Here is a 25,010-nt window from a genome sequence, read left to right as displayed (position 1 = left end):
CATCTCATCTGTTCTTAATCTTCCCCCCTCTAATTTAAACTCATGGGGCCAACTTCTATCCTCACCTCTGGGTCTCTGCCAGTGCCCATCACCAGAGCATCAAAGTGCCTGTAACACACATGAAACCCTGCTGTGCTACCCGAGTGTGACAGGGTTAGACTTTGGCCTGCAGTTCCACCCAAAAGGATGAGTCTGTTTACAAATCAACTTTTTTTCTTGCTGTAGATCAGCCTGTTTCTCCAGGCCTGATCCAAAAAAGCCCAGTGAGGTCACTGGAGAGATCCCCACAGTTTTCAAGGAGTTTGGGATCAGGTCCTATATGATAGAAACTCAGCTGGCACAAGCATGATCCTATACACACCATATCACCTGCATTTCTTCTTTTCATTTGAATAGTCTCTGTACCCCTCGCTGCTTCTTTGTCTCCCAGTCTCTCTGGATTTGTTTTCACTCTCCCCGTCTCTCTGTTCCAATTCCCATCAGGTTGCTTCGTTAGGTATTTTCTCTTGGCTCCCTTTCTGCACAGTCTTACCCAGCAGGGTGGGAACCCAATGCTGATCAAGTCAATCTTACAAAACCACAAGTGGGTTCAAATTCAGGCAAATCAAAGCTGGCCCCTCCCGGGCAGCAATGTAAAAAGTGAGTCTCCGAACACAGACCGAGGGTGGGGAAAGACATTTTCATGCAGACCAAAGTCCTTTGACTCAGACTTTGCACCATCGCCCAGCATTTGGCCCTATCTTATTTATACCATTCCCTTGGCTAATGAGATGGTATAATATCCACATCCTCTCCATGTGTAAGAGCAGGAGCTGAGAAGAGTGCAGGGCAGCAGTGACCTAGATATGATCACACTTTGGAAAGACAGTCTGCCACAGATTATTAAAAGTGTCTCCTCATTCTGCTCTGACTGCTTTGCAGGCGAAAATGCATTCCCAAGGTGCATGCTTATTAAAATCAGAACTCACATTATCGCCTGCCATCTGAGAAGCTCAACGTGCTTTGCAAACATGAATTGATTAGAGTCTGGGGCAGAACCTGAAGTGATCTATGAGCCGCTCTCACCGCCTAGAGTGCGGGTGATGGGTCTTAATGAGCATGCCCTTGGTGGGAACTCAGGGGGTATCCCCATCACAGCCTATCCCATCAGCCTGCTGTGGATCTGAGCCGACTGCTGGAGAGACCTGGACTGCTTTAGGCAATGGGAAGTCACAAGGGAAGCAGAAGGGGTGATTGGTGCCAGTGAAAATGTTTCCCATAATTGAGCTGTCTCACTGAATGCAAATAATCCAGTCGCTCCCCACTCCTGCTGGCTATTTCCCAGGCAGTGCTGATTAGAGAGAGGGAGTGCGGCTGGGCATGTGATGCTTTGGGAGTCAAATCAGCAGAGGATGTTCTCTGAGATCCATTTAACCTCTGCGCCTGCCCTGAAAATTAAAAGGGTGAGAGAGAGTCCTGGGCACACAGCTGTACCCAGCGCATCTATGGCATGTGCACCAGGGTGCTGCACCATATCCGACCAGCCTTGCTTCTTTCTCAGTAATATGACTGACCAGTCTTGTGAGTTTCTGCTCAGAATAGTTTCAGAGTAACAGCCGTGTTAGTCTGTATCCGCAAAAAGAAGAACAGGAGTACTTGTGGCACCTTAGAGACTAACTAATTTATTAGAGCATAAGCTTTCGTGGACTACAGCCCACTTCTTCGGATGCATATAGAATGGAACATATAATGAGGAGATATATATACACACATACAGAGAGCATAAACAGGTGGGAGTTGTCTTACCAACTCTGAGAGGCCAATTAATTAAGAGAAAAAAAAAAAAAAAAAAAAACACTTTTGAAGTGATAATCAAGCTAGCCGAGTACAGACAGTGTGATAAGAAGTGTGAGAGTACTTACAAGGGGAGATAGTCAACGTTTGTAATGGCTCAGCCATTCCCAGTCCTTATTCAAACCGGAGTTGATTGTGTCTAGTTTGCATATCAATTCTAGCTCTGCAGTCTCTCTTTGGAGTCTGTTTTTGAAGTTTTTCTGTTGTAATATAGCCACCCGCAGGTCTGTCACTGAATGACCAGACAGGTTAAAGTGTTCTCCCACTGGTTTTTGAGTATTTTGATTCCTGATGTCAGATTTGTGTCCATTAATTCTTTTGCGTAGAGACTGTCCGGTTTGGCCAATGTACATGGCAGAGGGGCATTGCTGGCACATGATGGCATAGATCACATTGGTAGATGTGCAGGTGAACGAGCCCCTGATGGTATGGCTGATGTGATTAGGTCCTATGATGATGTCACTTGAATAGATATGTGGACAGAGTTGGCATCGGGGTTTGTTACAAGGATAGGTTCCTGGGTTAGTGGTTTTGTTCAGTGATGTGTGGTTGCTGGTAAGTATTTGCTTTAGGTTGGGGGGTTGTCTGTAAGCGAGGACAGGTCTGTCTCCCAAGATCTGTGAGAGTAAAGGATCATCTTTCAGGATAGGTTGTAGATCTCTGATGATGCGCTGGAGAGGTTTTAGTTGGGGGCTGAAGGTGACAGCTAGTGGTGTTCTGTTATTTTCTTTGTTGGGCCTGTCTTGTAGGAGGTGACTTCTGGGTACTCGTCTGGCTCTGTCAATCTGTTTTTTCACTTCAGCAGGTGGGTATTGTAGTTTTAAGAATGCTTGATAGAGATCTTGTAGGTGCTTGTCTCTATCCGAGGGATTGGAGCAAATGCGGTTATATCTTAGAGCTTGGCTGTAGACAATGGATCGTGTGGTGTGTCCTGGATGGAAGCTGGAGGCATGTAGGTAAGTGTAGCGGTCAGTAGGTTTCCGCAAACTATGCAAACTAGACACAATCAACTCCGGTTTGAATAAGGACTGGGAATGGCTGAGCCATTACAAACGTTGACTATCTCCCCTTGTAAGTACTCTCACACTTCTTATCACACTGTCTGTACTCGGCTAGCTTGATTATCACTTCAAAAGTTTTTTTTTTTTTTTTTTTTTTTTTTTTTCTCTTAATTAATTGGCCTCTCAGAGTTGGTAAGACAACTCCCACCTGTTTATGCTCTCTGTATGTGTGTATATATATCTCCTCATTATATGTTCCATTCTATATGCATCCGAAGAAGTGGGCTGTAGTCCACGAAAGCTTATGCTCTAATAAATTAGTTAGTCTCTAAGGTGCCACAAGTACTCCTGTTCTTCTTTTTGCTCAGAATAGCTGTGTCTTCAAAGAAACAGGCTTCTTGTCTCTCAGTCATTCTTGGAAAAGCTATTCAAGGGCAATCACATCCTCTGGCTTTTCCTGGGAAATCAGCTGTCTGCCTACTCTCAGTCCACTCTGTGGGAATACACTTCCTTGCACAGGTACAATCCCTCTACCTCCTTTTCCCTGGAAGGCCTTTGTTCCATTTGGCAAGCCAGCATGTGACATCTCCAGCGTGTGTTTGTCTCTGTACTCCATCTCCCAAGGCAATGGCTTGTTAAGCTAGTGGCAGGAGCCATACCCCTCAGCACTGAGCAGATACACAAATACATTACGATTTAACAAAACTCTCCCGTGTCCTTGTGCTTCTTCAGAGATTTTTCAAATGCTCAATGGCCCTGTCAGTGATTCATGGGGATGAATGTGCTTCATACCTCACCACTCCCTCTGAGATTAGTGAGTCGCCCCCCCCCCCATGCTCTCATCCCCCTTGATTCAGTGTCACTTTCACTCCAACTGCTCTTTCCCACATTACTCCCCCCGCCGCTCTCAATTTCCATTTTCTGGGACTTTCCCATTGCAGCTTAGTCTTCACTTCAAATAATCAAAGCCCATATTTCTTTCCAGGTCTGGAGTAGTTTATACCGAGCTATGGAGTGAGAGCACTTGGGAGTGAGAGCACTGCTCACCCAGAAACATGAGAAAATAATAAAATCAGAGTAAAATAAACAGACCTTCATCCCAGTACTAAGTGCAACTCACAGCGCACGGAACAGCACTTCTAGATACACGCAGGTGCACTGGACCAGTGGTTCTCAACCAGGGGTACACGTACTGCTGGGGGTACACAGAGATCTTCCAGGGAGGACATCAACTCATCTAGATATTTGCCTAGTTTTACAATAGGTAATATTAAAAAGCACTAGCAAAATCAGTACAAATTTAAATTTCACACAATGATTTGTTTATACTGCTTTATATACTATACACTGAAACGTATGTACAATATTTATATTCCAATTGATTTATTTTATAGCTATATGGTAAAAATGAGAAACTCAGCACTTTTTCAGTAGCAGTGCGCTGGGACACTTCTGTATTTTAGGTCTGATTCTGTAAGCAAGTCGTTTCTAAGTGAGGTGAAACTTGGGGCACACAAGAAAAATCAGACTCCTGAAAGGGATACAGTGGTTTGGAAAGGTTAAGAGTCACTGCAGTGGACTGTAGAGCCATATTCCATCCGGTAAGGGGCTCCAAAGTAGCAGCAGCAAGAGGACTGTACTGCACAAGTCGCACAGACAACGCGTTTCTCCTGCCAGGCCATAGTTCATTAGCACGTGCACACTCCAGCAGGGCGCTCAGAATAGCAGCAGCACCAGCAGGGAGATGGCTCCACTAAACAGCTAGTCAACACTTTTGTGATAGTGGGATCAGGCCTTTAACAAGCACATGCACATTCTAGGGCAAGTTACAGCCTCCTCCCCCCCCGAATAAACGGTTGACCTAGAGTCACCATAAGTGCCGAGTCAAGGGAAAGTCTAATCTGTTTGGCTAACACCAGAACCAACCCTGCCCTATGCTCGATGGGCTGCCAGCAGGATATTTTTGTGAACTAATAAATAATTTTCCTCATAAAATCCTCCACAGCCAGGGGCCAGTAAGTTGCTTTGTTAGGTGGGTAAAATATCTTTAGTTTTTTCATTATTTTCACTCACTGAAAAGCAGGCGAGTGGCCTGAGCTGGTGTCTGTTCAAGAGAATTTTGCTTGTCTGGTAAAAATTAATGTAACCACATAATGAAACTGCTGTTGGGGACCCCCCCACACACCTGTTGATGAACGGCCCACCTACCTGAAAGTCTCCCTGAGCATCTTACATGGATAAATTATTAGAACAAAGTGACACTCTCCAGCGGGACCAGAGATTGCCCAGAACTGATCCTAGATGCAGCAGCACACTATCCTGCCCCATGCTGGGCCTCCAGGCCCATAAGTGCCGCGGTGAGATCAGTGAAGGACACAGAATATTCCATCGTCAGGTCACCAGTCCAAATCCCGCTCAGGAGCAGGGAGTGAAAGTTGTTGCCATCTGGCGACTGTTCTGTGCCCACTGTGAAATGAGCTGGTGCCTGATGGGCTCAGTCCAGCCCCTAAAAGGCAGGTGTGCAACAGCCCAGAAACCTGCATCAGAGAGGCCGTGCCAGGAGCGTGACTGCATGCTGACTGAACTACTCCTTATCCCTGGGGACGGGCCTGTCTCTAAGTTACTCATCACCATGGCGAAGTTCCTCCCCATTGTGGGACCCCCGGCTCCAGCCTGAGCCTGAACATCTACACTGCAATTAAACAGCCCCTTAGCCTGAACCCTGCAATCCAAGTCAGCGGACGTGGGCCAACTGCACGTGTTCAGCTGCAGTGTAGACGTCTCCATAGCCACTTCTCGCTCCACTTAACTATAGTTCTTTATTACGACAAGCATTTTCCTACCCCCACACTCTCCACCCTCCCCCTGCTCCTCTCTCTCACTTTCCCCAAATCCTCTCTCTAGCCATTCCCTCCTTGTATCTCTATTGCCTTCCAAGCAGCTGCTGCTGCATCCCCTGCTGCTCCCTGCCATGCCAAGCGCTCCTGCCTTCCCTTCCCCGCAGCCACACCTTCCCCTGCTACCAGCCCCACTGCCAAGTGCCCTTGTCTTCCCCATCGAGGCAGAGCAGAAGGGGCACATATATAAAACACATACAGTGAAACATGTCCGGAGGCCCCCACATTAGGGTTACCATATTTTGAGCCTCCAAAAGGAGGACACTCCACGGGGCCGCGGCCCCGCCCCCAGCCCCGCCTACGACCCGCCCCAACTCCGCCCCTTCCCCAAAGTCCCCGCCCCAACTCCCCCCCCTCCCCTGCTTCCCATGAACATTTGATTCGCGGGAAGCCTGAAGCAGGTAAGAGGGGTGTGGGGGGAGGAGGCGTGGCCCAGTCTGGCCCCCCCGGCGTCTCCAGCCTGGATCGGCTCGGGCCCTGGGGTGCCGGCCCCCCGGCCGAGCACCCCCGGCCCGCCCAGCACAGCCGGTCCCCGGCCCGGCACCCGGCCGAGCACCCCCGGCCCGCTCAGCACCCCCCGGTGCTCGGCACCGCCGGCCCCCGGCCCAGCCCCCGGCCCAGCACTGCCGGCCCCGCATGTCCCGATTTTCCAGGACATGTCTGGCTTTTTGGGATTTCCCCCCGGACGGGGATTTGGAGCCCAAAAAGCCGGACATGTCCGGGAAAATCCAGACGTATGGTAACCCTACATTATGTGTCACTTCAGCAGACCACTGGGATGGTTTGGCACCGGCCCCCAATACACAGACCATACCTAAGTCACACAGCACAAGTACACAGCTTTCTGATGGCCCGAGGTGCGGTGCCAGCAAGGTGTGGGCACAGAACACTGCAGTGTATAGGATTGGGGAGTGCCCCTTCAAATAGTTAGCACGCTTTCTTGTGGGCTTCCTTGTTTCCTGTCGCAGAAAGTTCCAGATCCTAACAGAGCAGCCGTGTGTAGCTAGACCTGGTATGTGTGCATAGCTACCGTACACCGATATTTGGACCCAACTGCATCCATGTGGTTTCCTCATATTCTCAATGTTGTGCAGAGATCAAAGGCACAGCCTGCTAATGCACATCACCAATGCAGGGCTGGAGCGACAATGCTGTCGTTATACATGGTAATCGACTGACCTAGCAACACAGCTGCACATGGAGCCTTACAGATCTCTAAGGGGGCAGATCCCTGCTTGTAACTGGGCCGGCTGCCTCTGGTGTGCCCCCTTGTGGCCTAGGGTCCTGCTACAGGCAGTCTGCCTCAGTTTCTCCTCTTGAACTGTTCAAATAAACTTCACTTTCGTGGTCAAAAAATACCCCTCCTTGGGGACTGGGTTTATTAACATAAAATCAACTGTGAATAAAACACAACCCGCCAACCCAAGTCCATGCATAGGTCCACACAAGCCAAAGTTTCTCTTCCAACTCCGGGCCTTCCTGCCTGGGGTCTTTGCAGTCTCTCCCCAGCCCTGCTGCCTGGAGAGCTTTCCTCACTCTCTGCAGGGCTCATTCTCTAATCAGAGCTGGCCTGTCACATTGCCCCAAAGGCCTTGCAATCTAAACAGAAAACACACCCGGAAGAGGGCAGGGAGCAGCCTTGACGTCAGTGGGTACCACTCACCAGATTAAAGTTACGCATCTGCTCATGTACCTCCAGAATTGGGATCTAAACCCCTTCGTGCTCACTCCGCACCACAGAGGAAGGGCTGGCGTTTAAGCACCGGGACTGTTTGGGTGAATTCTTCTGTCGCTGAGCTGAATGCAGAGGGACGGGAACACTGACGGGAGTTCAGTTTACACAGTTTTCGTTACCCAGAAGGCCGGGTTCCTTGTCCTTATCTGGAATGCTGTGCACAAACAGCAGCACTGAAAAGCCCGGGTCAGTCAGTGCTAATGGGCTGTATCTGGCTAATGGGCTGTATCAGGAACGCTGACCCTGGAGTCGAGACACTCAATGATCTCAGATCCTCAGGCCTCTGCATCTTGTCACAGACACCAGCCAGTGACAGCTGGCCATGATGACACCACAGCTGGTGGGATTCAAAGGGAGAAGGAGAGCTGTTCTTATGCATCCCCTGAGCATCCCCCTGCCCAGAGTCATGTGGAGACAGCTCCCCAGACCGGCCTTCTTGGCAGCATGTCAGGCTGTGTACAGATGACAGCAGCATTGATTTTGTGGGCTGACAGTCTGATTCGCAATGCACCCTGCTCACCGCTGTGTGCCTTCTGGCCGTGCTGGGTCATCTGCTGTGGACACCGGGGTAAACCTGCCTTGTCAGGCAGTGGGTAAACTGGAGCCTTCTGCTATGCTCTAAAGCACCAGGGCTAAAGGCAGCACTTCAGGCCTGGCTCTTTATAATTTGTGTTTCCAACACAAGGGCAAGTGACTTGTATTGGGGAGGACTCCGAGGTCGCCCAGAAACTGAAGCGACAAGAAGGGAGAGATAATTTATGACAGTGTTTCTCACCCACCGGTTCCAGCCTGGAGCATTTCTCAGAACGTCCAGTGGCACTTCCCAACTCTGGGCCCAATCCTGGGCTGAGTGTCTCCTGCAACACGCTGACCCATGGGAGCTGAGGGCACTCTGCACCGCACAGGAGCCAGTTGTTCAGTTTAACTCACCAGTACTTCAATTCCCATTGAAGCCAGCGAGTTCCAGTCCAGCAAACACCCCAGAATAGGGCCCCCACTGACGTCGCCAATTGAATTTATATTTTTATTGGAAACATTTTTGTTCATAGGCAGGACGTTCCCCTCTCAGACACAGATGCGTCTAATGTTGAGCGTTATCATTGTTATGTGGGGGTGAGGCAGTGACACCGCTCACTCAGGCTGTTGGCATAATGTCTGACTTCCATTCAGGCTGCATGTGGGAACAATTACATGCCCCTGTCTTAGCAATAGCGGAAACAATGGACAACTAGAGTGCAAGGGCTAGACTGTGTGCAAACCTGGGCAACATCTGGGCCATGCGGTCCAAGAGGTGGGGCAGATAAAGGCACGGGTGGGTGATTAATTTGATTTTGCTGTGGTGTGTCTGTGTGCGTGTAGGAGAGATGCAAGAGAAACCCCACAGAAACTGACAGAGAAGCAGCAGAAAAGCCAAGGAGACAGCCAAAAGGCAGTGTGGCCCTTAGAAAAAGCCTAGAGAGAGAGCTTTTGGGCTGAGTGCTGGCCGGCAAGAGGCTTGGTAGTGTGAACAAAAAAAAACTGTCTCCTGCTGTTTGATTCCCACCTTGTTCAGGGAAACAGAACTTTATACATCTTTGTAAATAAACAGGATGGCACCAAAGAAATACCTGACTCCATCATCAAGTTCTCTTCTTAATAGAAATAACCAGCAAGCCCCAAATATTGGCAAACTGCTCATGTCAAAAGAGGTAACATAATTATTTATTACTTGTATTGTGGTCACCTAGAAGCCCCCGTAATGGACCAGAACCCCAGCCTTGCAGGCGCTGTACAAAAACAGAACTATAAACCCTGCCCAAAAGTACTTACAATCTAAGTATAACCAAGTGTTCTCTGGAAAGAAACTCCCTGGGCAGTAGGAGCTGACCTAAAAGTCAAACGTTACATCAGAGTCAATGGAAACAAATGTGAGAATGACCCTCAGAGGCTACGTCTAGACTAGGAATGAGGGGTGTGATTCCCCTGCTCATGTGCCCATACTCGCGGGAGCACAATGAGAGCTAGCATGTGTATAAAGAGCAGTGTCGCCAAGGTAGCACAGGTAGTGGCAGCTGGGTTTGTACTCCACATGGCTCAGCCTTGCCTCCACTGCTACTACTACTGCTGCTGTGGCTACACTGCCATTTATACGCAAGCCAGCTCGAAGAGTATGTGCACATGAGCACAGGAATCACTCCTCTAGCATTCAGTGTGGATGTTGCATGAATGATGCCAAGCAGGGCTAGAGGGCTCCAGCTCACACAGAGACGGAGACCTGCTCAAGGGACAAAGAGTTGGGGCAGAGCTGCTTGAAATATTCTGAGCAACACATTTTTTTTTATGGGGGAGACGAAAACCACCAACCAAAACAGACAATTTGGTGGAAATTTTCATTCTGGTCAAAATGTTCCATTTTTCCAGTGATAAAACATCCCCATATTGATTTCCAAAAACTGTCTTTGAAAACCAAAAAAATGCTGGGGTTTGGTTTCTGTTTGTCATGAAATAAAATACAATTTGCAGGGAATGCCGAAAAAAAATTGAACATTTTTCACAAAAAATAATTGGCCTTTTTTGACCAGCTCTAGTCAGGAGCAGCCCTGAAGAAGCATCACTCTGAAGAGTGGCTGAGAATTACTGGGAGAGATGGATGGACAGAAGCAGCTCTGGGTCTGGGAACAGCTGCACAAACGGGTGAACAAAGAACAGCAATGCTGAAGAGGCCTTTGCATAGCAGTGGGTGGGAAATAGATGTTCCAGCCCAGGGCCCTATGGATTGCAGCTGCCTATAGTGCCTCCCTACCTGGCTCCGCATGGCTCCCTAGAAGCAGCAGCATGTCCCTGCTGCTCCTAGGTGGTGGAATGGCCATGGGGGCTTGTGCGCTGCCCTGCCCCACCCTGCCCTGAGCACTAGCTCCGCAGTTCCCATTGGCCAGGAACCGCGGCCAATGGGAGCTGCAGGGGTGTGCCTGTGGGCAGAGGCAGCACGCAGAGCTACCTGGCCACGCCTCTGCCTAGGAGTAGCAGGGACATGTCGCCACTTCTGGGGAGCCGCCCGAAGTGAGTACCGCCCAGATCCAGTACCCTGAAACTCCTCCCATGCCCCAGTCCCCTGCCCCGAGCCCCCTCCTGCACCCAAAGAGCCTGCGCCCTGCACCCCCTCCCACACCCCAACCCCCAGCCCTGAGCCCCCCCGCCACACCCAAACTCCCTCCCTCTTAGTTAACCAGAATTTTTGACTTGCCAGCACCCCCCATTCTCCCAATATGCCGGATAACTGCCTTCCCCCATCCACTAGACCAGTAGCCCTGTCAAAGAAGTTAATTGGGTTGGTTTGGCATGATTTGTCCTTGACAAATCCATGCTGGCTATTCCTTATAACCCTATTATCCTTTAGGTGCCTACAAACTGATTGTTTAATTATTTGTTCCAGTATCTTTCCAGGCATCAAAGTTAGGCTGACTGGTCTATAATTCCTCTTTCTTCCCCGTTTGAAGGACAGGTCCTATGTTTGCCCTTCTCCAGCCCTCTGGGACCTCACCCATCCTCCATGTAGAAGATAATCACTAACGGGCTGACGCTCTGCTCTGCCATAGGCTTCCTGTGTGACGTTGGCCACATCAGTCAGTCTCTCTGTGCCTGAGTTCCCCATCTGCACCAGGGAGATAACAGCCACGCACAGCCTGATGGGGGGGTGCGAGGACAACATTAGAGATTGTGAGGTGCTCAGATACTGCGGCAGCGGGGGGTCATATAACGAACATAGAGAGATATTCTTCTTCTGATCTTTTATTCCTTACCCATAAAATCAGCGTTCATTTAAAATCTCATGGCAAACTTCATTATGGTCAGCCATTTAAAACGCTCTTCATCCACTGGGCTGGCTCTGTAGCACCTCACACCTGTGCTAAGTGGGTATCAAACACCACCCGATCAGACTGCAAGCTGCACAGCATGCAGAGGGCACTGTCTTTGCAGCCTGTCAATTGGGTAAGATGGCATAAGCAGGTGGAACCCCCCTTACTGTTTGCTTTGATAGCCGCCGATAGATAAGTGGGATCCATCCTTTCACCTGAAGATCTCACTGACAACCTGCTGATTCCATACCCGGGGAGTGTCAGGGAGACTGATTCAATGCCAGAGCCCCGCAGGGTGCTAACCTGCCAGATAAGCTCAGACCAAGCCACCATCTCTATAGTTATTTCTACTCTCTGAGCTCTGGCAGTTCAACACATTCCAGATCCAAGCATCCGCACCAGAACAGGAACCATTTCACAAGTCATCCTGCATGAGTGGTTCAGCCATGTTGTGTTTGTGCAAGGATGCAGTTTGCGGGCTGGTTGCTCACTTTAAGTTTCACAGTCTCACCTCCAAGACAAACAGGTCTAATGCAAAAGCTGTCGGTTCCACCTGAAACCTGGCTAAGGGGAGAAAAGTCTGGAGATGACAGAGCAGAGAACCAGCAATCAGGCTTCTGACAACGGAATCCCCCTTGGAGCTCACAAGTCTGTGCAGCTGCTAGGCAAAAAGTTGAACAGACTCTAATCTCTGGTAATACAAACACGGTGGTGGCAGCTGTCACCGCTCATGCTAAACCCTATGTTCCATATGCTGGAGACCCTGCAGAATGATGGAAATGGAAAGACAGCAGGCGCCCTGATCTTGCTACTACCATAATGCAGGACGGTGGGGAAAGGGAGGTTGTCTTCCTCTGCAGCCCGAGGCACGGTCAGTTGCAGGTTTAAACTAGTGTAAACGGTGGATTCTCAGTAACTTGAAATCTTTAGACCATGGTTTGAGGACTTGAGTAACTCAGCCAGAGATTAGGGATCTATTATGGGAGTGGGTGAATGAGGTTCTGTGGCCTGCGATGTACAGGAGGTCAGACTAGATGATCATCATGGTCCCTGCTGACCTTAGAGTCTATAATGCGGTTAAAGCAAGAGATCTAGGTTTAGTTCCTGGCCTTGCAACAGACTTGGAGTTAGGTGCCTACTTACCTTTGAGGATCTGGCCTTCATCTTTCTGTGCCTCAGTTCCCTGTCTTACTGCAGGGAAAACTGTGTTACCTCAACGGGGCGGGGGAAAGTAATTAATGTTTGTGAGCTATTGAGATACCATGACAATGAAAGCGTTGGAAAGAGATGACCTCTCTGCCCGGCAGTCTGAGACTCTGCTTGCTTGTGCCGAGGATCTACTCAGATCAGAGAGTCCGGCTGCTCCCAGATGGTGTAGAAAGCCTAGGGCCAAATTCCTCCCTGGTGCAACTCCGTTCATTTACATGGATGTAGGCCAGGGATAAAATTGGCCTCCATCATTTTAAAAAGTGCAATTTGTCCTTACTCTGGTTCAAACATTAAATACAGCATTTCCATGCCATCTGGATGTACGTTGCGTAGAATGATACACTAGGGTAGGTTTTGATCTCCGTAACAGTGGAATTCTGGAGTAACTCTACTGTTCCTCTAGGATATCTCCAGCCTATAGAAATAAGAACTCGGCTCACTATTTTCATTGAAAGTAACCTCAATTCTCAGGTTTCAGAGTAGCAGCTGTGTTAGTCTGTATCCGCAAAAAGAACAGGAGTACTTGTGGCACCTTAGAGACTAACAACTTATGCTCTAATAAATTTGTTAGTCTCTAAGGTGCCACAAGTACTCCTGCTCAATTCTCAGTCACTCTAAATCCCATATGAAGGCCCCTTTATGCTGACAGGTGGGGCAAAGCAGCCTTTATGTAAATGAGAATTGAGGTCCCATGTGTCACTAACGCCACAGAATTGTCATTGTTTTGATCCCATTGCATGCTTCTATCTCGGCTCTAATATGGTTTGACGGTGGTGCATATTTCTGAAACAGATTTTTAAACTGCAAACCAATGTAACATAATTTTAAATGGATGTTGCTTGGAATGAATTCACATAAATCTGATAATGATTGTCTCCAAATGTCAGACTCTGCAGCCACATTCATATCTGGTATTCAATGAATTTTAATATCTGACAATTCCACGATGTGGATTTATCTGATGCCTAATATTTATTGCAGAGGTTTATTTGCACAAATCTCCAAATGTCACCCTATCCACAAACAATGGAGTTTTAAATCCTGCTTCACATCCTCTTGGCTAGGACATTATAGTACTTACTCTGAATGATGCCTGTCAATTCCACTGAACAGCTCCCACAGCTCCTCTGAGCTTAAAATACCATCAGCAAAATAGTTCTTAAACTCTTCAAATGACAGCTTGCCATCATCTGCATGTAAATAAAAAGAGAGGAATAATTATAGAGCTGCAAAGAGAAGTGAATCAGGCCATGTAAAGTCTATACAAGAAGTGTGGGCTGACTGGGAGTGTTCTGGATGGTCATAGACATTTCAATGGAACCGCATTCCATCAAAGTACACAGGGCTGTCAAAACAGAAATACTTGATGAAATCAAGTAGATTTCCCCAGAATTTTGTTTTGGAAGAGACGCAAGGAAAAAGAGCCCTGATACTGTCAAAACATCCCAGCGACATTTGGGGAAGGAAACGTTTCCATTTTGCATTTTGAAAGAACTTTTCATTTCCCATTTGTTTACATTATAAGACAAGCACATTTTTAAAGTTGAATTTTGTCAAAACAAAATCTTTTGAAGTGAACTAAAACAAAAATTGGGGGTGGGGGGGCTTTTCCTTCAGAGTGTTTCAAAATGTTCAGTTATCACCATACACTAAACCCACCAACCCAAATGAAACCAAAGTATTAAGCCCCCAGTTCTCTCTCCGATTCAGAATGAAGTCAAATTTTGCAATCTACGATCCTTCACCAAGCAGAACTTCTGTTCTCTGCACAGCTCTAATAATAACAACACGTAGTCCTTCTATAGCTCGTTCCAGGCGAGGCCCACAAAGCACACCACAAGCATGCATTAATTAAGCCTCACAAAATGCCTGTAGTTCAGTATTATTATCCCATTTTCAGAAAGGAAACTCTAAGGACCAACTCCCTGACACTGAGATCTGCTGGACTAGTGACAGGCTCCCAGAGGAAGCTGCTGAAGCCCCATCACTGGGGACATTTCAAACTAAGCTTGACAGCAAACTAGTGAAGCTTTTCAAAAGGGACTGGTGATTACGCATGTCTGTCTTTAGCAGTCCAATGTGAGGCGCCTTAAAGGGGTCTGCTTTTCAGAGGACAAGGGCTCAGCATATCAGTTGTCTCACAGTGGGTTCCTAAGAACTGAGATTCCCCAAATCACTTGCCACAGATGAAAATCTTGGGCTAACCAAACCAAAGGGAATAACCCAGCTCAGAAAGAGGAATTAGAAGGAGGGCTTAACAGGCTTTTGGCCTCTGGATTCTATGTCTTGATTCCCCTCTCACTCATATCACTGTAAAGCAACCGTAATGCCAAAGAAACCAATGGGGTTATACCTGTGTAACACTGGTGCAAGCAAGTGGCAATTCAGATGAAGAAATAGAGAAGTTACCATGAGTCAGTGGAAGTGCCAGGAACAGAACCCTGGGTATCCTGATCCCCAGACCCCTGCTCTACCTACTAGTGGTCACATCTTGAGGGATCCAGCATATTAGTATCCAAACTGGCGTTTAAGAAGGATGCCAGGGCTAACACCCAATTCTTGCAAAAAGTGTCATGGGAGGCATCAGGCACACAAGTGACTGTTATCCTCTGCCTTGCTGTATAATAGTGGAAAAGAGTGAAATACAGTTCTCCCTCTTCTATGCCAGCAAATGCAGCAACCAGATGCTGCTTGGCAAGTGATCAGAGAAAGGAAACAGCCAGGAATCCAGTTGTAGGGGCAGGAGATCGGAGCCCACAGCTCCCCTTTGAATGTGGCTCTGAGCCCTTTGGCTGCTGTTGCTACAAAATGCATTTGTAAGGCAAGGGCTCCTTTCCCCACCTTGTCAGGCCCACTCAGCAGAGCGATTCCCGGGAGGACCCTTGACACTACAAAAACGAGGAGTACTTGTGGCACCTTAGAGACTAACAAATTTATTTGGGCATAAGCTTTCGTAGGCTAAAACCCACTTCATCAGATGCATGCAGTGGAAAATACAGTAGGAAGATATATATATCCACAGAGAACATGAAAAAAATGGATGTTGCCATACCAACTATAACAAGACTAATCAATTAACATTGGGCTATTATCAGCAAGAGAAAAAAAAAGTTTGTAGTGATAATCAGGATGGCCCATTTTCAACAGTGGACAAGAAGGTGTGAGTAACAGTAGGGGAAAAATTAGCATGGGGAAATAGTTTTTACTAAACCTTGACACTACGTGGTTCATCTCTTAAATACAGACTGTGACAAAGTTCCTCCTCTATCTTGGTGGGTCCTGCGCTTATTGGCGGATTTTCTTGCCTCAGAAATTCACCATGTGGGTTGGGGAACAGCCCAGAGACCTTCCCCTCTGGGAGAACCCACAGTCCAGGTCAATTGGGAGGTTTGGGGGGAACCCAGGCCCACCCTCTACTCCGGGTTCCAGCCCAGGGCCCTGTGGACTGCAGCTGTCTATAGTGCCTCCTGTAACCGCTGCATGACAGCTACAACTACCTGGGCTACTTCCCCATGGCCTCCTCCAAACACCTTCCTTATTTCCACCACAGGACCTTCCTCCTAGTGTCTGATAACCCTTGTGCTCCTCAGTCCTCCAGCAGCACACCCTCTCACTCTCAGCTCCTTGTGCCTCTTGCTCCCAGCTCCTCACACTCACGCCACAAACTGGCGTGAGCTCCTTTTTAAAACCCAGGTGTCCTGATTAGCCTGCCTTAACTGATTCTAGCAGCTTCTTCTTAATTGGCTCCAGGTGTCCTAATTAGCCTGCCTGCCTTAACTGGCTCTAGCAGGTTCCTGATTACTCTAGTGCAGCCCCTGCTCTGGTCACTCAGGGAACAGAAAACTACTCATCCAGTGACCAGTATATTTGTCCTCTACCAGACTCCTGTACCCCAGTGGTCTGCGTCTGTCACAAGACATATTCCCATCAGAGTCCAGCCGACATAGCCAGCAGCTTTGAGCTGCTGGGGGTGGGGTGGGTGTGATACTGCACCCCATATTTGTCACAGTAATATTATTATAATATAGTTATGACATAATTATGATGCATTTTGTACAAGATAAGTCATGTGAGGTGTCATTGGAAAAGTTATGATTTGCTGAATATGATTATCCTATTTGTATGCATGTATCATTTTTGTATCTGAAGTTATAAATACTGACTATGTATCTGTACTTCAAATGTAGTTACACTTGGGTAATGCCCACTAGACAAGATGCTTTCAGTCTAGATCAGGGATCGGCAACCTTTGGCACATGGCTCGCCAGGGTAAGCACCCTGGCGGGCTGGGCCTGGTTTGTTTACCTGCCACGTCCGCAGGTTCGGCCGATTGCAGCTCCCACGGACTGCAGTTTGCCGCTCCAGGCCAATGGGGGCTGCGGGAAGTGGCATGGGCCGAGGGATGACGTGGCAGGTAAACAAACGGGCCCGGCCCGCCAGGGAGCATACCCTGGTGAGCCACGTGCCAAAGGTTGCCGGTCCTTGGTCGACATAGCTGGTTGGGAAGGGCCTATTCAGGGCAATGAGCCATTAGGGAAAACAATAGGCCTTAGGAGAAACTTATCTCCCACCTGGTGAGTTCCCAGGAACACTCCAGACAGACTGTAAGTAATGGCTGCTATGACTCCACAAGGACATGTGACCAGGCCACATGATTCTGGAGTCCATCTTGGGATGTCAGTATTTTTCCACAAACCAGTCTGGGAACCAAGTTTTGAAACAAAGGGTTCCCGCCATATGCTAAAGCTGTATAAGGCAGGGAGTGACATCATCTGTTGTTTTTCACTCCCCACACAAGAAGACTCCTAGAAACACCTGAGGAAAAAAGACTGAACTGGGGGAAGTGCTGGACCCAGGCTAATGGGATTTCTAGCCTGTCTATGAAGACCTGAAAAACCCAAACTGTAAAGCTAACGCAGCTTGTGTCTTAAGAATCTACAAGTCTGCCTGTACCATCAGTTAGGGTGAGAATCTGCTATTCATATCCAACCTATCTAGTATATTAAGCTTAGTTTGCGGTTTTGTATATTTGCTAGGTAATCTGCTTTGATCTGTTTGCCTTCACTTATAACCACTTAAAAATCTATCTTTTGTAGTTAATAAATTTATTTTATGTTTGAATCTAAACCAGTGAGTTTGAAGTGAAGCATGTGGGAATCTTAGCTCAGAGAGGCTGTTGCATATTCCTCTCCACATTGAGGGGGTGGCGAACTGGATAATAAATTCAGACTGGTTGGGGTTTTGACCAGGGCAAGACGGTACCACTCTGGAGTCCTAAGCTAGAAAGCCGGGGGTTATTTTGGCTGTAGACTCTCTTTTGTTGGTTCACATGCAGTGGCTGGTCAGAGATCCTGCAAGTAGCTGCAGCTGGGTGAGTCCCTGCCTGTGTGAATGCTGGTGGAAATGTAAGACCAGGAGCGTTTCTGCAGCTTGTCACAGCAGCACAGTGTGACAGGGAGCCCAGGATGGTGGGTCAGAGGGCTCTACAGTACCCCAGTTCCAGGTGGCGCCCCAGGGGGAACCAGTCACAGTGGGTTCTCTTTGCTGAATGGCTTCTTGTTCCTCTCTGGCTCTGGGGCAAATCTTCTGCATTGCAGAGCTGGCAGAACAGTAACACATTGGGCTATGTGGCTTGTCATGCTCTATTTTCCCCCAGGGCAGATGGGCAATGACCTGGGGAGAGATGGGGGGGTTCGCCTTCCCTGCAGTGGGTCACTTGCCAGGATTATCTGGGTAGATCTCACTTAAACATCTCCCTGACATTGCAGGGGTCTCAGACACTGGGGCACCTCCGCCCGAGGCACAGAACAGTCCAGTCTCCTGTCGGTGTCATTCACTTTGGTCTCATTTTGGTTGTTGGGATTAGTGCGTAGGTGCTGTGTACTGTTGGTGACCCATGATATTCAGGAGGAGAGACTAGATGGTCTAGTGGTCCCTTCTGGCCTTAAACTCAATGACTATTAGCCGGTACAGGAGGGATTGATAGAAGATTACTCCTCTCAAACTGTGTTTTCATCCATGGGTCCAGCACAACATTTCAAGGCCAATTTTTTTCTGTCAGGCACATTTACTGCAGGTCTGTAGGGAAAACGAGGGATGGGCACAGCCCTCCACCCTGGGCCCTGTGGGACTGACAAGGACTTCACTGGAAAGGACCTGTTAGTCCTAAAGGCTAACCAGGTAGATGTGTGGCTGTGGTCTGACTATATGAGTTCTTCCAGTAGCAGCTGAGTCATACAGTCCCACTGAAGTCCCATAACAGCCAAAGTCAATGCACTGCAGGAAGCAGAACCCTTCTTTCTCCCCTGTTGTTTGCCTTCAGTCGTATAGGTGCTGGTAGCTGTAGGGAGGAACTAGATCTGGCACAAGTGAGCTGAGGACGAGGCCCATAATGTGCATGTGTTGAAGTGTGCTTTGATTTCATTTCGCTAGCCAATTGGAGGCTAGCCAATTGGAGGCCAGACGCCAGCTCTGGGCTACATGGGGGTCTGTTCTTGGTTTTGCATAGGCTGTGAATTTGCTTTCAGCGTGGGCCAGGGAGGATGCAACAACAGCCAAATTCAAATGAAACCAGAAACAGCATCATCAAATGAACGTCAGGTTATAGAGAAAGAGCAAAGGCCTGGACTGATATAGAGGTCAGCCTGGATAATGGAAACAAGCGCAGGTACGGGTGCTGCAGGCAGGGGTTAGCACTGATTGTCAGGTTATAGACAGGGGTTAGCCATCTCTCCTATTCCTCTGTTGTAACAAACCCAGATGCCTAGGGCTCTAGGTAATAGCACAGGGCTCACGGGCTGGGACAATTTTTATGAGAGATGGCACAAAGTTCTGTGTGAGATTGGAAGGGCCTGAATTACCAAACATCAGGAGAGCCAGGGTGCCCTGAAAATGTGATCGCATACGTGTGCACCTGGAATATGAAGGGCATTATAGACAGAACCGTAGGAATTCTGCTCCATTGGGCTCTCAGCCCAAGAGCACCTTATTTAATTTTAAATCTGCAGAAGGGAAGCTGGTTTTGGTGGCAGTTGATTATTTGCTGGGTTCATACAATTAGTAAAACGAGGTTCTCCAGAATAACACAGGGTAAGTTCAGTAAATACATCGCTACCCCCACACAAGGCAGTCAGACAGAGACCTCATACAGCTGGGCCACAAACCAACCACAGATAAGGGGGCTAGGAGAAAGCTTCCCCTAGGAGCAAGTTATTCTGTACTTGTCCAGTGGGGTGGGGGGCGGCTATTTCACAGGCCACTGTCAAAGACATCTAGAGAGCAGGTGGGCCCCATGTCTAATCTGGACAGGCAACTCTTGTGCTGCATTTCTTTATCTCCCTAAAGGCTTTCCCAGAGGCAGCAGGGGAAGGAGGATGGGAAGGTTCAGAGCTCTTTTCCTCAGCCGATGAGATGTTTTTCTTTTCTTTGTCACTTTATTGGCAGACACCTCCATAGGGAAAGCACTAAATCTACTTTCCTACAGGCAGCTTGGGAACAGGATAGGATACAATGTCCTGAGTACTCACCGTTCTTGTTGGCTCGTCGAAAAACCTGAAAAGAAAAACACAGAAGGTGTTGTAACAACACTGGGGATAGAGGGCATCGTCTTTTCATTCCTGCGTGAGCTGGCCAGGATTGTACCTGGGGTGGCTAACTCAAGCCACAGCCCATGCCACTGCAGACACACTGCTACTTTTAGAACACCAGCTGGAGCAGGGCTAGCATGTGTCTGCTTGCCCTGCCCACACGGGAAGCAGCCTCCCTGCTGCTGTGTAGACACATCCTTGGAGTGTTAATTACCAATGTGGGATGGGTTTGCACAGAGGAGATTTTCCTTTGAAAACTATTCAAGCTGTTTCTCTCCTCCAATCTACAGAGCCCTGAGGATGCCTGTCTATGATTTAGCAAACTCCAGCATGTGCCAGAGCATCTTTTTGTTCCTCTGCTCACTTTAGAGTAGCGAGCATGGAGGGATCCAAACTAGAAAGGACCAGATTGCAGCATGTGGCCTGCAACATGCAACAAGCACATGACCATAGTTGTTCCTTCAAAGTCTTCAATGTTTCAGCTCCTTTAAACAAAATAATTACCAGGACACCTAGCTCATATAGAGGGCTTTCCCCCCAGTAGATCTGAAAGTGTTTTACAAAGGAAGTCGGTATCATTGTGCCCATTTTACAGAGAGGGAAACTGAGGCACAAAGCAGTGATTCACCCATGGTCACTCAGCCAGCGGTGGAGCCAGGAAGAGAACCCAGGTTTATTGAGGCCTATTCCAGTACAGTGCACTCTCCACCAAGCCACACTTGCTTAAAAAGACAACAGCATTAAGCACTTAGTGCAGCACCTCCCGCAATTCACCCATCAGAAAAATCGCTGAGTAACTGCACTAAGGAAATGGGACTTCCCTTCCCTATATGATCTTCCTTAACAGCAGCCCGCCCAGCAGCAAAACTCCTCCCCCTCTTGGGAGGGCAGAGCAGTAACTGATTCTGTGCCCACTACAACATGCATTTAAGAGTCATTCTGGCTATGATGAAGGAGCTGGCTACAGAAAGTCAGTTTTCTGGCTAAAGTAATTCTGGATAAGGGGGTAATCTGTTTCTTTGTTTCACGTCTGATACATTTTGTACTGATTTCTTTTGAGTCTGATGAAAGAATATGGATAATATTAGGCAGGAGGTGGAAAAGAAATTATCACTTGCTTTGACCTGCCACCCACACACCTCAAAAGCAGATGAGCTGAGCTAATGTTAAGGGGATCTCGCTCCACGCTTCATTCCTCTGGGATTGGCTGGTAATCAGTACACACTTGGCTGACTTCAGATGAATTTAGGAGGTTACAGTCTAGCCTGTTCATTTGTAAGTCACGTCAAAGATGCTGCAGTGTTATAATGTGCCGGGCTGTGAGTGCTCACGGCTGTATCGTGTTCGAGAGGTTATATCTGATCAAAGCTCGTGTGACTTTTAATCACATTATAATGAAAATGTAAAAAGGGAAATAACCTTACACTGAGAGGCAGTCACTTCACAGGCTGTGCTCCTCGGTAACGAAACAGTGTTAGAAGTCCTGCCCAAATGGAACAGACCTATGATCCATTCCATGTGATAGCCCACCTTGGGCCATACACAACAGATCAATGACCCATTCTGTCAGCTAGCCCACTGTGGGCCATACACAACAGATCAATGGCCCATTCTATCTGCTAGCCAACCTGGGGCTACACCAGAGCAGACCAAGGACCCATTCCGTTGGCTAGCCCAACTTGGGCGAGACCAGAGCAGACCAAGAACCCATTCCGTAGGCTAGCCCAACTTGGGACATACACAACGGATCAAGGACCCATTCTGTTAGCTATCCCACCTTGGTCCGCACCAGAGCAGACCAATGGTCTATCGAATTCACTACTCTGGGTCCATCAGTGGTCAGTTCCTGGTGCTCCAGAGGAAGATGTAAAACCCACATAGCTCCCTGAGTTGGGCAATACCAGCCATGGGGGAATTGTTTACCACGTGCTATCTAACTAATCATCCCCACCACCACTTCCTGCAGTACAATCCCTGGGTGTCTTCTAGCCCTGCCCTCCTCGTCTGATGGAACCCCATTACAAGGGGGCTGCTAGTTGGAAGCTAGCCAAAGCAAACTGAAAGTCAAATGTAGGGGAGACTAAAATCTCGAGATTTGTCCTGAAGGCTACTGAAGCCTCACAAAATACTGTCAAGCAAAATAGAGAGCAGGGAGGCAAGGTATAAAAACAGCTTGGTTACCTGGTGAAAGGGGTTATTCAAACTGAACAGTGATCGGTCTCAAAATGGAAATCCAACTTCAGTGCAGACAGTAGAAAGAAGCGTAAACTAGACTGTAAGTTCCTTGGGGCAAGGAACATTTTTTATTCAGTGTGTGCACAGGACCTAGCACAATGGGGTCCTGGTCGAGGCTGGGCCTGCGAGGTGCTACCACAGTCCAAATAACTAGCGATGGACTGGGGACTCTCATGGCTTTATGGTAAGTGTGAGTCGGGGGTGTGTGTGCGCGCGACTGTGTGTGTTGTGCTGGGAGAATTGTATTGATTTGTGCGCAGCTTGTGTTATGCTACGAGATTCATGCTGATTTGTGCATGTGCAAATCAGCAGTGTGTGACATGAGGGACAATGTGTTTGCGGTATTGTGTGTGCTGGTTGTGTTGTGTTGGTGGTTTTGAGGAAGTGTGGCAGCTGGCCCATCTGTGCATTCTCTCATACAACCAATTAAGCTGTGGTGTAAGAGTGGTGATTGATTGACTTACCTCTGATACCATCATGGTCTAGGACTCTTGGCATGGCAGAGACACATGCCTTGATGTTACAGGGTTATAATGTGTAAAGTTAAAATGGCTGAGAACCTAAAATTGGACAGTAACAGGCCATGAAACCCAGTGATGGGGGAACCCAGTGATACTCGGAACAAAAAGAGCTCTCAGCCATGCTGGTAGCTGCTTCCACCACTTCACACTGACTCAGACATTCCAGGCTTCGGAGTGACACACAGTGAGAAGCCCGGAATCTCATTGTAGAGACAGGTTTCAGTGTAGCAGCCGTGTTAGTCTGTATCCACAAAAAGAACAGGAGTATTTGTGGCACCTTAGAGACTAACAAATTTATTTGAGCATAAGCTTTCGTGGGCTACAGCTCACTTCATCGGATGCATAGAATGGAACAAATATATATACATACAGAGAACATGAAAAGGTGGAAGTATCCATAAGAGGCTAATTAATTAAGATGAGGTATTATCAGCAGGAGAAAAAAAACTTTTGTAGTGATAATCAAGATGGCCCATTTTAGACAGTTGACAAGAAGGTGTGAGGATACTTATCATGGGAAAATAGATTCAATATGTGTAATGACCCAGCCACTCCCAGTCTCTATTCAAACCCAAGCAAAGTCTGGCATTGCAGCAGGCCAAAGATGCACAGACATCTTCCTGGGCCAACTCCTGGGATTAAATAGGGCCCTTGGCCAACCAGAGGGCTGCAGGGCATCGCCATGCTGAGTCTCTTGGGCAGTACTTCCTGTATCAGCTGATAGCCACAGTGCTCCCTAGCTGGACTGCTCTATGACTTCCTGGTAGCACAGTCAGAACATCAGCTATCCTGACTTTGCAGATGGGAGTTCTAGTCCCTAGATTATTATAGTTCCTACTTGTGCTATTCCTTTTGTACTTGTCTTTAGCAATTTGTCTATGTTTCTACTTCCTGTAGGATTCCATTTTTGATTGTTAGGTCATTAAAGAGCTCCTGATGCAGCCACAGTGGCCTCTTAGTATTCTTCCTATCTTTCCTTCACACTGGGATGGTTTACTATTGCGCCTTTAATATTGTCTCTGAGAAACTGCCAGCTCTCCTGAACTCCTTTTCCCCTTAGATTTTCTTTAAGAACATCCAAACAGCCATAATGGGTCAGACCAATGGTTCATCTAGCCCAGTATCCTGTTTTCTGATAGTAGCCAATGCCACTACATGCACTGCTTCATTGCACTGCTTCGTGGCTGGATAGCCATCTGTCTTGGATAGTTTAGATGCAACAAATCCTGCATCTTGGCAGGGGGTTGGACTATCCTTAGTCATTTTTGTTGCCCTTCTCTGCACCTTTTCCAATTCTAATATATCTTTTTAAGATGGGGTGACGAGAACTGCACGCAGCATTCAAGGTGTGGGTGTACCATGGATTTATATAGTGGCATTGGGATTTTTTTTCCTCTTTCTTCTCTTTGAATCCCTTCCGTCAGCTCAACAGCAATGATGGGGCCAAATGAAATCTTTCCACCACTTTCTATCTTGCACCAGCTTCACAGCTTCATTCTTCTTTAAACCTTTTAGTTCCATGTCATTCTTCACCAGGTCTATCCAACACATCCTCGGTCTTCCTCTATTTCTAGTTCCTTGCACTCTGGCATGTATTGCCACAGATGGTAACCTTTCCAAGTCCATTCCTGACATGTGTCCAAACCATCTCAGCCTCTTTCCTGAATCTTCTGTAACAGCATTATTTCTTGGAGTTTGTTACAGTTTGCTTTTTCAGTGTCTACAATCTGTTGGTCTATGCGACTTCTTGTTAAAACCAGGTACTGTATCAGAAGATTGGAGGCTAGCAAGTATTGTCCCTATGTTCTAAAAAGTCTCTAGGAATGAACCTGGGAACTAGAGGCCAGTTATGAGTAGGAAGTGTGCTGGTCCCTTTCATACCCATCATTCTCTCTGTTGTTTGCATCCATGCATGAACTAGGCCTCTGCATCTGAATGCCCAGCTTTTGTGGCTGTAACTCAGGTACCAGACAGAACATTTAGACGTCACAAGCCAAATTCTTTGCTGGGGTAAATGGGTGAAGAGCTCCATTGGAGTCAGAATTTAGCCCTTTGAAATGTTTTGTCACTTCTCTAAATTTCCCTTCTTTTGGTGCAAACACTGAGTTATTGTGAAAGTTTCCAGCTTCCATATGCATTCCTGCCCTCCATACTAAC

At 47.8% G+C, this 25,010-nt stretch overlaps 1 protein-coding gene across 1 annotated transcript in view; it reads right to left on the bottom strand.

The window, feature by feature from the left end:
- Positions 1–25,010, bottom strand: part of NECAB3 (N-terminal EF-hand calcium binding protein 3) — a 133,915-nt gene that overhangs the window by 83,035 nt on the left and 25,870 nt on the right. Inside the window, exons 2-3 of the mRNA XM_054046285.1 lie at positions 20,038–20,062; positions 13,593–13,701 (exon numbers count right to left, since the gene is read on the bottom strand). Coding sequence (XP_053902260.1) covers positions 13,593–13,701; positions 20,038–20,062 — 134 coding nt within the window. The remainder of the gene's footprint in view (positions 1–13,592; positions 13,702–20,037; positions 20,063–25,010) is intronic.

The sequence above is a fragment of the Malaclemys terrapin genome, chromosome 12 (assembly GCF_027887155.1).
Source record: "Malaclemys terrapin pileata isolate rMalTer1 chromosome 12, rMalTer1.hap1, whole genome shotgun sequence".
Taxonomy (NCBI): Eukaryota; Metazoa; Chordata; order Testudines; family Emydidae; genus Malaclemys; species Malaclemys terrapin.
Note: the sequence above shows the minus strand (reverse complement) of the source record. Positions and strands in the feature narration are given on the sequence as shown.